This window comes from Anolis sagrei, chromosome X (assembly GCF_037176765.1).
Source record: "Anolis sagrei isolate rAnoSag1 chromosome X, rAnoSag1.mat, whole genome shotgun sequence".
Taxonomy (NCBI): domain Eukaryota; kingdom Metazoa; phylum Chordata; class Lepidosauria; order Squamata; family Dactyloidae; genus Anolis; species Anolis sagrei.
In genome coordinates, this window is record NC_090034.1 from 58,816,918 (window position 1) to 58,833,482 (window position 16,565).

At 42.9% G+C, this 16,565-nt stretch overlaps 1 protein-coding gene across 1 annotated transcript; it reads right to left on the reverse strand.

The window, feature by feature from the left end:
• Positions 1-1,113: 1,113 nt before the first annotated feature.
• Positions 1,114-15,680, reverse strand: PEX11G (peroxisomal biogenesis factor 11 gamma). Its single transcript, XM_060784861.2, has 5 exons — positions 15,574-15,680; positions 12,076-12,258; positions 10,600-10,778; positions 3,118-3,168; positions 1,114-1,552 (listed from the first exon to the last, which is right to left on the reverse strand). The coding sequence occupies exons 1-5, from the start codon at positions 15,640-15,642 to the stop codon at positions 1,336-1,338; spliced, it is 699 nt and encodes a 232-aa protein (XP_060640844.2). The 5' UTR covers positions 15,643-15,680; the 3' UTR covers positions 1,114-1,335.
• Between the last annotated feature and the right edge of the window lie 885 nt (positions 15,681-16,565).

Consider the following 16,565-nt stretch of genomic DNA (forward strand, 5'->3'; position numbering starts at 1 on the left):
AATATATAAAGATAGATGGATGATAGATGAGAGAGATAAAGATAGATGGGTGATAGATGGATAATAGGTAGATGAATGATAGATAGTTGGATGATAGATGAGGTAGATGAGTGAGAGATGATGAAGATAGATGAGAGATTGGTTAGACCACACCTGGGATATTGTGTCCAATTCTGGGCACCACAATTCAAGAGAGATATTGACAAGCTGGAATGTGTCCAGAGGAGAGCGACTAAAATGATCAAGGGTCTGGAGAACAAGCCCTATGAAGATATAGGTAAGGAGCTCGGCATGTTTAGCATGAAGAAGAGAAGGCTGAGAGGAGATATGATAGCCATGTATAAATATGTGAGAGGAAGCCACAGGGAGGAGGGAGCAAGCTTGTTTTCTGCTTCCCTGGAGACTAGGACGCAGAACAATGGCTTCAAGCTACAAGAAAGGAGATTCCATCTGAACATGAGGAAGAACTTCCTGACTGTGAGAGCCGTTCAGCAGTGGAACTCTCTGCCCCGGAGTGTGGTGGAGGCTCCTTCTTTGGAAGCTTTTAAACAGAGGCTGGATGGCCATCTGTCAGGGGCGATTTGAATGCAATATTCCTGCTTCTTGGCAGGGGGTTGGACTGGATGGCCCATGAGGTCTCTTCCAACTCTTTGATTCTATGATTCTAGGTAGAAGAGAGAGATGATATAGATGAACGATGGATGAGAAAGAATGAGAGAGATAGGTAAACAAGATGATGGATGGTAGACGAGCGGTAGATGGGAGAGAGATAAGAGATAAAGATGGATGACAGGTAGATGAGAGAAAGAAATGATGAATAAATGATAGATGAGAGATGATAAAATGAGATGGATGATAGGTAGATGAGAGATGATAAAAATAGATGAGATAAATAGGAGAGAGAGATGATATCGATGGATGATAGATAATGAGAATGATAAAGATATAGGTAGATGAGAGAAATGATAAATGAGAGGTTGATGAGAGAGATGATACATAGATAATGATAGATGAAAGAGAGAAATGATAATATAGATGGATGCTAAATGAGAGATGTGTGCACGTTGGGGTTGCCATCACCCTAAACAAACACAGCCAAGGGAGACACCAATGTTATTTCTCATATCATTTTCATTCCCCGATTGGTACAGATTTACATAGCGAGACATGCGTTTGGCCCCTCTCGATGTCTTCCTCTCGCTCCCCATCAGTGGAACTGCTCCCTTTCCTGGATGGCCGGCCTGCCTTTCCGGCAGCAGCAACAGCAGCAGCACTCAATTACCCTTCATTGGACAGAAATCATTCCTGGATCCTCCTGCCTGTTTCCCGAGCACTTCAGGCCGGCCCTCCTTTGCCGGAGAGGTGGGCCAGGTAGATCCCAATGAGGGAAGAGAGGGTGCCCAGAAGGCCCACCAGCCACGCAGGGGACTGCCCAGCCCACAGCACTCCCGGGAGGGGGAGCCAGTGCACTGCGTTGCAGAAGTCCGCCAGGTGGCTGACAATGGTCAGTGCCTCCGCCTGCGCCTGCATCCTCACCTGACGCACGGCCTCCCTGTGAGAGGAGAGAGGGGGATGGATAGATTGAGAGATAGGTTATAGGGATGGATGGATCGATGAGATAGATCGATAGATAGATCGATATGACAGAGAAAGATTGATAGATGAGAGCCAGATAAACAGATAGATGAGTGGTAAACATAGAAGAAAGATAAACATAGATAATAAAGGTAAAGGGAAAGGTCTTCCCCTGACATTAAGTCCAGTTGTGTCCAACTCTGGGCGTTGGTGCTCATCTCCATTTCTAAGACGAAGAGCATTGTCCATAGACATCTCCAAGGTAATGTGACCGGCATGACTGCATGGAACGCCATTACCTTCCCGCCGGAGCAGTACCTATTGATCTACTCACATTTGTATGTTTTCGAACTGCTAGGTTGGCAGAAGCTGCTCCTCGGATTCAAACCTGCGATCTTTCGGTCAACCAGTTCAGCAGCTCAGTGGTTTAACCCACTGCGCCACAGGGGGCTCATAGATAGATGAGAGATATAGATGGCTAGATCGATGAGAAATGGAGGATAGATGAGGGATAAACAGATGAGAGATGAGATAAACATAGATGAGAGAAAAGATAGATGAGAAATAAACAAGAGATAAACATAGATAAGAGATAAACATGGATGGATGGATAGACAGATAGATAAGATAGATAGACATAGATGAGAGATAAACAGATAGATGACAGGTAGGTGAGAGATATAGATAGATAGGGAGAAATGATAGATAAAGATTGATAGGTAGATGAAAGATAGATAAACAGATAGATGAGAGGCAAACATAGATGAGAAATAAACATAAATAGATAGATGAGAGATAAACAGATGGATAGAATAGATAGATAAGATAGATGAGAGATAAACAGACAGACGTATGAGAGAAACAGATGACAGGTAGATGAGAGATATAGATAGATAGGGAGAAATGATAGATAAAGATCAACAGGTAGATGAGAGATAGGTAAACAGATGAGAGATGAGATGCACATGGATGAGAGAAAAGATAGATGAGATGAGAGAAACAGATCAATTAGAGATGGAGGATAGATGAGAAATAAACATATATAGATAGACAGACAGATAGATGAGAGATAAACAGATACAGTAAATAGATAGATGAGAGAAAAAGATAGAAAGAAAGAAAGAAAGGAAGGAAGGAAGGAAGGAAGGAAGGAAGGAAGGAAGGAAGGAAGGAAGGAAGGAAGGAAGGAAGATAGATAGATAGATAGATAGATAGATAGATAGATAGATAGATAGATAGATGAGAGATGATAAAAAAACGATAATTTGCTAGATGATAGATAGGTTGATAGATGATAGGTCAATGAGAGATATATATACATGAGACAGAAAGATGATAGATGATAGATAAAAATAGATGAGAGAAAGAGATGATAGATTGATGATAGATCATAAATGATAGGTAGATGAGAGACAGAGGTGATACATAAAGACAGATGAATGATAGATAAATGGTAGTTAGGTGATGGATAGACAGATGATGATTGATTGATAGATAGAATGAAAACCTCCAGCCCCAGAGATGTCGGATGCTGCCACTTACTTGGACTGCTTCTCCCGATTCCTTCTTAGTTGGGACAAGATCCGCAGGGACCTGAAGAGAATAGAAGATTCTCCCTTTATTGTCATTGTACATCATACAGTGAAATTAAATGCTGTCCCCAATGCACATTAAATATCTGTACACATTACAAAAGAAAGCACCCATCCTTCCATATGCTAATCAAAGAACCATGGACTTGGAAGAGACCACATGGGCCAACTAGTCCAACCCATACTGCACAGCCCCTCATGCCAATATATTGGAAAATGGATAGATAAATGATCAGATAGATGGGTTGGTAGATACATAGGTAGATGATGCAAAAAGACGCAGTCGAATAGAGAGAGGAGAAATGTATTGATGGATGTATGGTGACACAGGTGAAGAGAGAAAGAAATGTATTGCTGAATGGATGGATGGATGATGGATAGATAGATAGATAGATAGATAGATAGATAGATAGATAGATAGATGATTGATGACTGGATATATAGGTGGATGGGTGGATGGGTGGATGGGTGGGTGGATGGATGGATGGATTAATAGATACATGGACAGGTAGATAGGTAGATAGGTAGATAGGTAGATAGGTAGGTAGATAGATAGATAGATAGATAGATAGATAGATAGATAGACAGACAGACAGATAGATAGAAGGATGGATAGATACATAGATGGGTGAATGGATAGATAGATCGATCGATAGATGGACTGATAGATACGTGGATGGATAAATAGATAGAAGGATGGATAGATGGACTGATAGATACATGGATGGATGGATGGATGGATGGATGGATGGATGGGTGGATGGATGGGGTTCCTTCTCGCCATACACCATCAGGTCCCCGTGTGAATTCCACAATTAGCTTCCCGGTTAGGGCCTCCCCCTCCCCCCCTCCTGGTTCATACCATTTTGAGACCCCATCTGCCTCGGTCGCCCCCGCTCAACCAGCCACACTCCTTCGCTCGAGAACACTCCCCTTATTCAGCCCACTCAGCTCCCTTGATGTTTCATTATCTACCTCATCATCAGAAACATCCTTACCTAACGCCCAAGGGAGATTATTCCCCAGCCCGACTTCTTCCTCTGAGAGCTGACTAGTCATAGATCCTGCCCATGTAGGGGGGGGGAGGGCTCCAGAGGAAGGGGGTGCCATCCAAGTCGTGTGGGGGAGGAGAATAGCGGGTCACCAACATCCCAGGGAGAAGCGCAACAGAGTTCTTGCGACCCTGGAGAAGGTAGGTAGTGGTAGGCTCCATGGCAGCCCCCTTGGCCTTAAGGTCCTGCTGATTAATGCCAGATCCGTTAATGGTAAGACCGCGGCCATCCAGGACTTGATCACGGATGAGAGGGCGGATCTGGCATGCATCACCGAGACCTGGCTGGATGAGCTGGGGGGAGTAAATCTCACCCAGTTGTGTCCACCTGGTTTCGGAGTGCATCAGCAGGCCAGACAAGGGGGGCGGGGAGGAGGGGTCGCAGTGGTCTTCCGGCAATCCATCGCCGTGACCAGATGCGTTGTCCCGCAAGCTTCTGGGTTTGAATGTGTCCACTTGAAGGTGGGGAGCCGTGACAGTGTGGGGTTCCTGTTGGTGTATCGCCCACCCCGAGATCCAACAGCTTCCCTGTCTGAGTTAGCGGAGGTGGTCTCTAATTCGGCCTTGCTCTCCCAGCACCTGGTGGTGCTGGGAGACTTTAACATCCACGCCGAGACCACTTTATCTGGCGCAGCTCAGGACTTTATGGCCACCATGACGGCCATAGGACTGTCACAGATAATATCTGGCCCCACGCATCAAGCTGGGCACACTCTCGACCTTGTCTTTGTGGCGGACGACGAATTGATCAGAGTGGAAGATCAAAACATCCTTCCTGTGTCATGGTCTGACCATCATCTGATCACATTTAGACTTACTGCGACCCTAAACCTCCGCAGGGGTGGAGGACAAATTAAGATGGTCCGCCCTAGGAGACTGATGGATCCGGATGGATTCCTGAGGAATCTTAGGGTTCTTCCTGCCTTGGAGCCTGGCGATTCTATCGACGCCTTGGTAACTCTCTATAACGGGGAGATGGTCAGGGCGTTAGATATGATCGCACCCGAACGCCCCATCTCGTTGCGTCGTGACAGGCCATCTCCTTGGTTCACCGAGGAGCTGGCTGTGATGAAGCACACGAGAAGGGGGCTAGAGTGCAAATGGAGGAAATCTCGAGATGTATCTGATCGAACACGGGCTAGAGCCTCTCTTAAGGCATACTCCGTGGCCATACGGGTGGCCAGGAAGTCATTCACGACCGCTCGTATAGCATCTGCAGCAAATAGATCATCGGAGCTGTTTCGGGTCGTGGGAGAACTCCTCCACCCATCTGCGGTGGAGGAGGTCCCTGACAACCCCGCAGCTCGGTGTCGCGATTTCGCACACCATTTTGCAGATAAAGTCGCCCAGATACGCATCGAGCTCGACTCCAATTCCATCGCAGTGCCTGAAGAGGTGACGGAGGTACCTGCTTGTCCAATTTTGTGGGATTCTTTTAGGCTTGTTCTTCCTGAAACCGTAGAGGAGGTTCTTGGGGCTGTGAGGGCGACCACCTCACCTCTAGACCCATGCCCATCTTGGCTCATTAAATCAGCCAGGGAGGGGTTGGTTGACTGGTTTGTATTGATTATCAATGCATCGTTGGAGCAAGGGATTTTTCCATCTGGTTTGAAACAGGCAGTGGTTCGTCCACTCCTCAAAAAAGCTTCCCTTGACTCCACGGTGCTGAATAACTACAGACCAGTCTCCAACCTCCCTTTCTTGGGTAAGGTGCTGGAGCGGGTGGTCGCCTCGCAGCTCCAGGGCTTCCTAGACGATACCAACTACCTAGATCAGGCACAGTCTGGTTTCAGGCCTGGCCATGGCACCGAGACAGCCTTGGTCGCCTTGGTGGATGACCTCCGCAGAGAGCTGGACAGGGGGAGTGTGACCCTGTTGGTTCTCCTGGACATCTCAGCGGCTTTCGATACCATCAATCATGGTATCCTTCTGGGTCGTCTCTCTGGGATGGGCCTTGGGGGCACGGTTCTGTCGTGGCTCCGGTCCTTCCTGGAGGGACGCACCCAGATGGTGAAGCTGGGAGACGCCTGCTCGGACCCCTGGCCTTTGACCTGTGGGGTCCCGCAAGGATCTATCTTGTCGCCCATGCTCTTCAACATCTACATGAAACCGCTGGGAGAGGTCATCCGGAGTTTTGGAGTTGGGTGCCATCTCTATGCGGATGACACACAACTCTACTACTCCTTTCCACCTAATTCCAAGGAGGCTTCTCGGGTGCTGGACGAGTGCCTGGCCGCTGTGTCGATCTGGATGAGGAAGAACAAGCTGAAGATCAATCCCGACAAGACAGAGGTCCTCCTGGTCGATCGTAAATCGGGGTATAGGGTGGCAACCTGTGTTAAACGGGGTTACACTCCCCCTGAAGCCACAGGTCCGCAGTTTGGGTGTCCTCTTGGATTCTTCGCTTACACTTGAGGCTCAGGTGTCGGCGGTATCCGGGAGGGCCTTTGCACAACTGAGACTTGTGCGCCAGCTGCGACCGTACCTTGTGAAGGCGGATCTGGCCGGGGTGGTCCACGCCTTGGTCACCTCTAGAATGGATTACTGCAATGCGCTCTACGTGGGGCTGCCCTTGAAGACGGCTCGGAAACTACAATTGGTCCAGCGGGCAGCAGCCAGGATACTAACTGGAGCTCATTATCAAGAGAGGTCAACCCTCTTGTTCAAGGAGCTCCACTGGCTGCCATTTATTTTCCGAGCCCAATTCAAGGTGCAGGTGCTCACCTACAAAGCCCTGAACGGTTTGGGACCACCCTACCTGCGTGACCGCATTTCCATCTACGAACCCACACGCTCGCTCCGGTCATCTGGGGAGGCCCTGCTCGTTATCCCACCTACGTCGCAAGCGCGCTTGGTGGGGACGCGGGACAGGGCCTTCTCTGTGGCGGCCCCCCGACTTTGGAATGCCCTTCCAAAAGAGCTTCGTCAGGCCCCTACTCTGGCAGTTTTCAGAAGGAACCTAAAAACTTGGCTGTTCCGATGTGCCTTCGCAGATTAGGAATCCCCATCCCAAGTCCTAGATGCACTTTAGCACAACTAATGTTGCTGCACACCGCACTTTAATCCTACGTTCCTCCTGCCATCTCAGCACTTTTAACCCTGTACCCCATTGCGCTGGCCGAACCAGTTTTAATAGTGTCTTGATGTATTGTCATTGTGGTTATTTTGCTTAATTGTTTGATTTGCTTTGTTTATTGCTGTGTTATGTTTTCTATTGTATTGTGTTTTGTGGCTTCGGCCCGTGTAAGCCACATCGAGTCCTTCGGGAGATGCTAGCGGGGTACAAATAAAGTTAATAATAATAATAATAATAATAATAATAATAATAGACAGATGGATGGATGGATGGACTGATGGATATATGGATGGATAGATAGGTAGGTAAATAGATAGATAGATAGATAGATAGATAGATAGATAGATAGATATAGATAGATACGTGGATGGATAAATAGGTAGATAGATGGATTGATGGATGGATGGATAGACAGGTGGATGGACGGACTGATAGATACATGGATGGGTAGGTAGGTAGGTAGGTAGGTAGGTAGGTAGGTAGATAGATAGATAGATAGATAGATAGATAGATAGATTACGTGGATGGATAAATAGGTAGATAGATGGAAGGATGGATAGATGGATGGATAGACAGGCGGATGGATGGACTGATAGATACATGGATGGGTAGGTAGGTACGTAGGTAGGTAAATAGACAGATAGAAGGATGGATAGATATATGGATGGATGGATGGATAGATGGAAGGAAGGATGGATAGATAGATAGACGGATGGGTGGATGGATAGATAGACAGACAGATAGATAGATACGTGGATGGATAAATAGGTAGACAGATGGAAGGATGGATAGATGGATTGATAGATACATGGATGGATAGAAGGATGGATAGACAGGTGGATGGACGGACAGACAGGTGAGTGGATGGATGAACTGATAGATACATGGATGGATAGGTTAGGTAGATAGATGGAAGGATGAATGGATAGATAAGGATCGGTGGATAAAAAAGAGACGAATGCTTAGAGGGATGGAGAGACAGATGATGGACAGAAAGGTAGATTGATAGGTAGATAAATAAAAGCAGATGAATATATAGGTGGATGGATGGAGAGGTGGACCAATAAGGAGATGACAGAAGAAGACAGAGAAAGAAATGGGTAGGTAGGTAGGTAGAGAAAGAATAGAATAACTTTACTGTCATTGCACATCGTACCACGAAATTAAATGTGATCCCCAATACACATTATACGTATCTGGAATTACAAAACATGCATAGATGGATGATAAATAGACAGATGAGATGGGGGGATAGGTAGACAGACAGATAAATAGATGATAAAGATAGATGGACGAGATAGATGAGAGATGATAAAGATAGATAGATGAGAGCGATGATAGAGAAAGATAGATGAGTGATAGATGAGAGAGAGGGATGATAGATAAAGATGGATGGATGGATGGGTGGATGATAGATAGATAGATAGATAGATAGATAGATAGATAGATGGATGGATGGATGGATGGATGGATGGATGGACGGACGGACGGAATGATAGATATGTGGATGGATAAATAGGTAGATAGATGGAAGGATGGATAGATGGATTGATAGATACATGGATGGATGGATGGATGGATGGATGGATGGATGGATGGACGGACAGGTGGATGAATGGATGGACTGATAGATACATGGATGGATAGGTAGTTAGGTAGGTAGGTAGGTAGACAGACAGACAGACAGATAGAAGAATGGATAGATAGATAGATAGATAGATAGATAGATAGATAGATAGATAGATAGACAGACAGACAGACAGATGAGAGAGAGGTAGACTGTGGTGCTGGCTGGGTGTCAGTTGCATTAAGATCACTACTGACCGAAAGGTCATGAGTTCGAAGCCAGCCCGGGTCAGAGTGAGCTTCTGGCCAATTTGTGTAGCTTGTTGTTGACCTTTGCAACCCGAAAGACAGTTGCATCTGTCAAGTAAGAAATTTAGGGACCACCTATGTGTGGGGAGGCCAATTTAACAAATTTACGAAGCCATAAAAAATCTCCAGCAAAAGCATGCGGGGAATGCGGAAAGTACTTCATCAGTGTCGCAGATGGACGGTGAAGCGACAGCTCCCCTGGTGGCCAGAAAATTGGAATGTTAAATAGCTTCTGACTGTCTGTCTATGTTGTGTGTCTATGGCATTGAATGTTTGCCATGTATGTGTACATTGTAATCCGCCCTGAGTCCCCTGCGGGGTGAGAAGGGCGGAATATAAATACTGCAAATAAACAAACAAATAAATAAATGACATTATTATATATTTAGAATGATAAAACCCATAAGCAGGGAAAAGGCGTCCTGAGAGTTGGCTGGAATACGTAGAGAGACTAGAATAACTTTATTGTCCTTGTACATCATGTAATAAAATGCAATGCCTTCCCAAATGCACATTATTATATATGCAGAATTACAAAACACTCACAGATGGGTATTTATTTATCGTTTCAGAAGTGAACCAAGGGTACGGTTGTAATGTATTTTTAAAAGACAAGTAACATTTTTTTGGTATTTTACAAAATGTCCTTTGACCATTAGCTGGCCATTTGGAGCGTCTCTGGTGCCACTGTGAGAAGGTCCTCCATTGTGCATGTGGCAGGGCTCAGGCTGCATTGTCATAGGTGGCCTGTGGTTTGCTCTTCTCCACATTCCACTTTGTGGCCCCATTTCTTAAGGTTGGCTCTGCATCTTGTGGTGACCAGAGCACAGTCTGTTCAGCGCCTTCCAAGTTGCCCAGTGTTCTGTGTGTCTAGGAATTAGTCTCTCATATAATCTCAGTCTCAGGTTCTGGGTTTTAGCCTGCCACTTTCGGACTCTCGCTTGCTGAGGTGTTCCGGCAAGTATCTCTGTTGATCTTAGGAAGCTATTTATTGATTTAAGGCACTGTCTTGCTGGCAACAGAGGATGGGCGGGAAATGTCACTGCCTTGGTCCTTTCATTACTGGCTGCTACTTCCTGGTGGATGTCAGATGGTGCAATACTGGCTCAACGGTATAATTTCTCCAGTGGGTTGGGTGTAGACATCCTATGATAATGTGGCATGTCTCATTAAGAGCCACATCCAATGTTTTAATGTGGTGAGATGTTATCCACACTGGGCATGTGTACTCAGCAGCAGAGTAACGAAGTGCAAGGGCAGATGTCTTCACTGTGTCTGGTTGTGATCCCAAGGCTGTGCCCATCAGTTTTCATATGAAATGATAGATAGATAGATAGATAGATGAGAGAGATGATAGCTAAATAAAGATTAATAGATGAGAGATAAAGATAGATAGAGGGGGGGAGGGAGAGAGAGATGGGTGACCTCACCTTGCGATGCCCAGCAGGAGGGAGGCCCCCCAGAGGGCAGTGCTGAGCATCCACCACTTCCTTGAGTCTGCGCGGATGACCTCTGCGTCGGCCGCCCAGGCCACGTGTTCGCAGGGATAGTAGAGCTGGTCAGCCACGTTATTGAGGACCGAGAGCCAGCGAAGAGCAGCGTCTTCCTCCTGCAAGTGATACACACACTTACATACAAATTCAACTAAAGAACAAAACCTACAGAACCTCTCTTGTTCGTAACTTGGGACAGCCTGTACCTCTATCATATCTATGGCTGGGCAGCTCTCTGTCGGAAGGGATTGGATGGTGCCTTCTTGCCAGGTATAAAGAAGGGGGCTGGACTGGATGGCCTTTGGGGGTCCCTTCCAAATCTATGATACTATATCTATATAAATAAAAATGTAATGTTCTTTTGTGGGATTAACAGAACTCAAAAACCAGTGGGCCAATTGACACCAAATTTGGACAGCATACGCAACAACCCAATGTATGTCCTTCACTCAAAATTTTTTGATTTTGTCATTTGGGAGTTGTAGTTGCTGGGATTTATAGTTCACCTACAATCAAAGAGCATTCTGAACTCCACCAACAATGGAATTGAACCAAACGTGGTATAACAGGACCCCCATGACCAACAGAAAACACTAGAAGGGTTTGGTGAGCATTGACCTTGAGTTTGGGAGTTGTAGTTCACCTTCATCCAGAGCGCACTTTGGGCTCAAACAATGATGGATCTGGACCAAACTTGCCACGAATATTCCATATGCCCAAATATGAACACAGATGGAGTCTGAGGAAAATAGACCTTGACCTTTGGAAGTTGTAGTTACTGGGATTTATAGTTCACCTACAATCAAAGAGCATTCTGAACCTCACAAATGACAGAATTGGGACAAACTTCCCACACAGAACCCCCATGACCAACAGAAAATACTTAAGGCCATCCAGTCCAACTCCCTTCACCAGGGCAAGAAAATGTAATCAAAGCCCTCCTGACAAAGAGCCATCCAGCCATAGATATAGATAGATAGATATGATCCACACACACAGAGATATAGTATCATAGATTTGAAAGGGACCCCTAAAGAAGGACAATGATATGTTGCCTGTTCCAGAGTAGGCAAACCAGACACTCTCCATATCAACATTGAAAAAGAAGCAGCAAGAACTGCTGTTTACCCACAAACATAAAGAAATTACATATATTAGAAACCAACACTGTCTCATTACTTTATTTTCCAGATCACCAGACTGGGCCACAGCAACGTGTGGCAGGGGACAGCTAGTATAATATATATATACACATATGTCCCTGTTCTGACATGCAACTTGAGGACAAACCCACAGCTCCGATCAGGTTTGTAACTTGGGGTCTGCCTGCATTGTGAACTCCGCAGTCGTCTTATCAGAAGGGGAGAGAAAGGACTGGGTCAGAGCTGTTAGGAGGATCTCTGGGGCCAATACCTGGAGTCCCAAGCCATACTGGCGGCTGTAGTCCCACATGGAAAGGTCATCGAAGAGCCTGAGGACGGTGCGGCAGTGGCTGAGCTGGGCTGAAAGGGCCAAGAGGCTGCGGCCGAGGGCAGAGTCCGCCCGAGACAGCAAAGTCCCGCCGCCCAACTGGCAGGCATAGCACAGGGCCCGAACCTCAGAGAAAGAAAGCAAGAAATATCAGGTCATCATGCTAATATACAATAATAAAATATTTATTTATTTACGGTATTTGTATACCGCCCCTCTCAGCCTTCCGGTGACTTGAGGCAAGGCAAAATTCAATGCCACCAAAACACAGTTACAATATCAAAACTTTAACATCAATGAAATCATAACAGCTGTAATAAAACATAATTCAATAAATACTCATTAAAACAGTGTCCAATCCATCTTGTAGTTGAATATATCTAAAATATAATAAGAAACTTAATAATACAACACACAAATATATAATAAAATATAAAATATAATAAATATAACAGAATATTCAATATATAATAATAAAATATAAAATATACTAAATGCAATAAATATGAGGGTCAAGCTTTTGGAGAATCGCGCAGTGCAATAATAAACTTGGAATATGTATAATGACGACAGAATGGCCTTGGACTACGATTTCTGAATGGCGTGATTTTAATATGTAATGTTCAACATGTATTAATTTTAAATTGAATTTATTTTTAAGGTTAAATGTTTTATATGTGTTTTACGGCATTGAATAATTGCCATATGTAAGCCACCTTGAGTCCCCTTCGGAGTAGAGAAAAGCGGGATATAAATAGGGTAAATAAATAAATAATATAATATATGAATATATAATAATATAATTAATAATAATAGATAATTGAATATACAAATAAATAATAAAATAAAATATAACAAATATTATAATAAGTCATATAATATACTAATATAAATATATAATAAATAAAACAATATACCACTATATAATAATATAATAAAAATAAATACAATAATAATACAATATACTACAATGTAATAAATATATTATAATATTTATTATATTACATATTAGTATATTATATTACTTATTATACGTATTATATTTTATTGTATATTAATATATAATAAAATATAAATAATATAATAAATAACAGTATACTAATATAATATATATATAACAAATATAATAAATAACATAATATACAAATATATAGTAATACTATATAATATCATAATATAATATACGAATATATAATGATATAATATACAAATATAATATCTATAATAAAAATAATATAATATGCAACTATATAATATATATAATACAATGAATATAATATAGAGCCCCTGGTGGTGCAGTGGGTTAAACCCCTGTGCCGGTAAGACTGAAGATCGACAGGTCACAGGTTCGAATCCGGGGAGAGGCGGATGAGCTCCCTCTACCAGCTCCAGCTCCTCATGCGGGGACATGAGAGAAGCCTCCCACAAGGATAATAAAAACATCAAATCATCCAGGCGTCCCCTGGGCAACGTCCTTGCAGGCGGCCAATTCTCTCACACCAGAGAATTGGCCCGGCCTTAGTTTTAAATGTGTCATGGTGTTATTGTCTAATGTTTATTGCTATTGTTTTAATGTTTATTGCTGTTTGATGAGTTTATTTATTGTTGTATTTGTTATGCTGTTGTTTTATTGATGTGTTGGGCCTCACCGAGTCCTTCGGGAGATGTTAGTGGGGTATAAATAAAGGTTTATTATTATTATTATTATTATTATTATTATTATTATTATTACCAGAAGCGACTTGCAGTTTCTCAAGTCACTCCTGACACGACAAAATAATAATAATAATAATAAATATAATATTCTAGTAAATATATAATAGAATATATAATATACTATATTATATTTACTATATTATATTATAATGAATATTATGATATAATATGCAACTATATAATAGTAAAATAAATATATATAATACAAATATGTATAATAGTAAAATAAATATATATAATATTTACTATATTATATCATATTGAATATTATAATATAATATGCAACTATATAATAGTAAAATAAATATATATAATACAAATATATATAATAGTAAAATAAATATATATATAATATTTACTATATTATATCATATTGAATATTGTAATATAACATGCAACTATATAATAGTAAAATAAATATATATAATACAATAAATATAATGGGATATACTAGTAATATATAATAATTATATATAATTAATAATATAATATAATATATGAATTTATATAATAAAATAAATATGGTAATATAATATTACTAATGAATATATAATTATATATAATGAATATTATAATATGTGAATATATAACAATAAAATAAATATTTAATAATATAATATACTAACGAGTATATAATAATTATATATATAATTCAGACAAGACAGAGGTACTCCTGGTCAGTCGTAAGGCCAAACAGGGCATAGGGTTACAGCCTGTGCTGGACGGGGTCACACTCCCCCTAAAGGCACAGGTTCGCAGTCTGGGAGTTCTCCTAGACTCATCGCTGAGCTTGGAGCCCCAGGTCTCGGCGGTGGTCAGGGGAGCTTTTGCACAACTAAAACTTGTGCGCCAGCTGCGCCCGTACCTTGGGAAGTCTGACTTGGCCACGGTGGTCCACGCTTTGGTTACATCCTGTTTAGATTACTGCAACGCTCTCTACGTGGGGTTGCCTCTGAAGACTGTCCGGAAGCTGCAGTTAGTCCAACGCTCGGCAGCCAGACTACTAACGGGTGCTGGGTACAAGGAGCACACCACTCCGCTGTTACACCAGCTCCACTTCCGAGCACAATTCAAAGTGCTGGTGTTAACCTATAAAGTCCTAAACGACTCCAGCCCTGTTTACCTCTCCAAACGTATTCTCCCCTATGAACCATCAAGATTATTAAGATTGTCTGGAGAGGCCCTGCTCTCGGTCCCACCAGCCTCACAAGCGCATATGGTAGGGACGAGGGACAGGGCCTTCTCGGTGGTGGCCCCTCGACTCTGGAACTCTCTCCCGCCGGAGATCAGAACCGCCCCTTCTATCCTGACTTTTAGGAAACAGGTGAAGACGTGGTTATGGAGACAGGCATTCGACGAGTGAGCCAACACCGATATATGGATGGAAGATGATGTATAATTGATTTTAGTATGACGACCGACCACTGTAGTTTTGAATATATTTGTTGTTTTAATGTGTTATTGTAATATGAACTATGATGTTTTACCGATTGTATGTGTTTTTATGGTTGGAAACCGGTCTGAGTCCCTCAAAAGAGGTGAGAAGGTCGATATACAAAACTTTGAAGTAAATAAATAAATATATAATATATTAATATATAATGTATATATAATATAATAATTAATATATAATAACTATATATATAATGAATATTATAATATAATATACGAATATATAATAACAATAATCATCATCATAAACATCATAATACACGGCCTTCTCACCACACGGTCCCTGCCTCGGTAGGTCTCCAGCAGGGCGACTAGGCCGCTCAAGGGTCCCGCCGCCGCCATAGCAACGCTTCCGGGTTGGGCGTGTCCCCCTTGTCCAATCAGCGTCCCCCGGGAAAGAGAAGGGGCGGGGTCAGGGAAGGGGCGTGCGCGTGGGAGGGGCGGGGCCAGGGGAGAGGCGCGACGGCGGGTAGGAGGGGACAAACAAGCGGAGTGCAAAGCGGCTCAAACCCCCAGGAAAGCGAATATTTAGCCTAAAAATACAGAAAAATAACTCCCATTTCATTTCTGATATTCACAGAATATGAACGGATTAAAAATGATTTCCTAAATCATTTTGAATATTGATTACACTAGAAAGTCAATGATAAGATATATCCAAGTAAAACAATCCATTAAAACAAAAAACAGGATTAAAATAAAACATAGCAAAGTGTAACAATCATATAAAAAACACAAATACAATTCAAGGGTATAAGACAACAATAACAAATAAACTACCGATAATGAACTAATAATAATAATCATCATCATCATTTTTATTTCGTGTCAAAAGTGTGTTATTGCCCCCACTTTATTCTCCATCTTCATCACTATGATGGAGCCCCCGGTGGCGCAGTGGGTTAAACCCCTGTGCTGGCAGGACTGAAGACCGACAGGTCGCAGGTTCAAATCCGGGGAGAGGCAGATGAACTCCCTCTATCAACTCCAGCTCCTCATGCGGGGACATGAGAGAAGCCTCCCACAAGGATGATAAAAACATCAGATCATCCGGGCGTCCCCTGGGCAACGTCCTTGCAAACGGCCAATTCTCTCACAACAGAAGCAACTTGCAGTTTCTCAAGTTGCTCCTGACACGACCAAAAAAATCGCTATGATACTTCACCTTGTTGATGGGAAGCTTCCCACCGGAGTGGAAATCATCTACCGGACAGATGGCAAGCTGTTTAACCTCAGCAGACTGAAAGCCAAAAGCAAGGTTACAA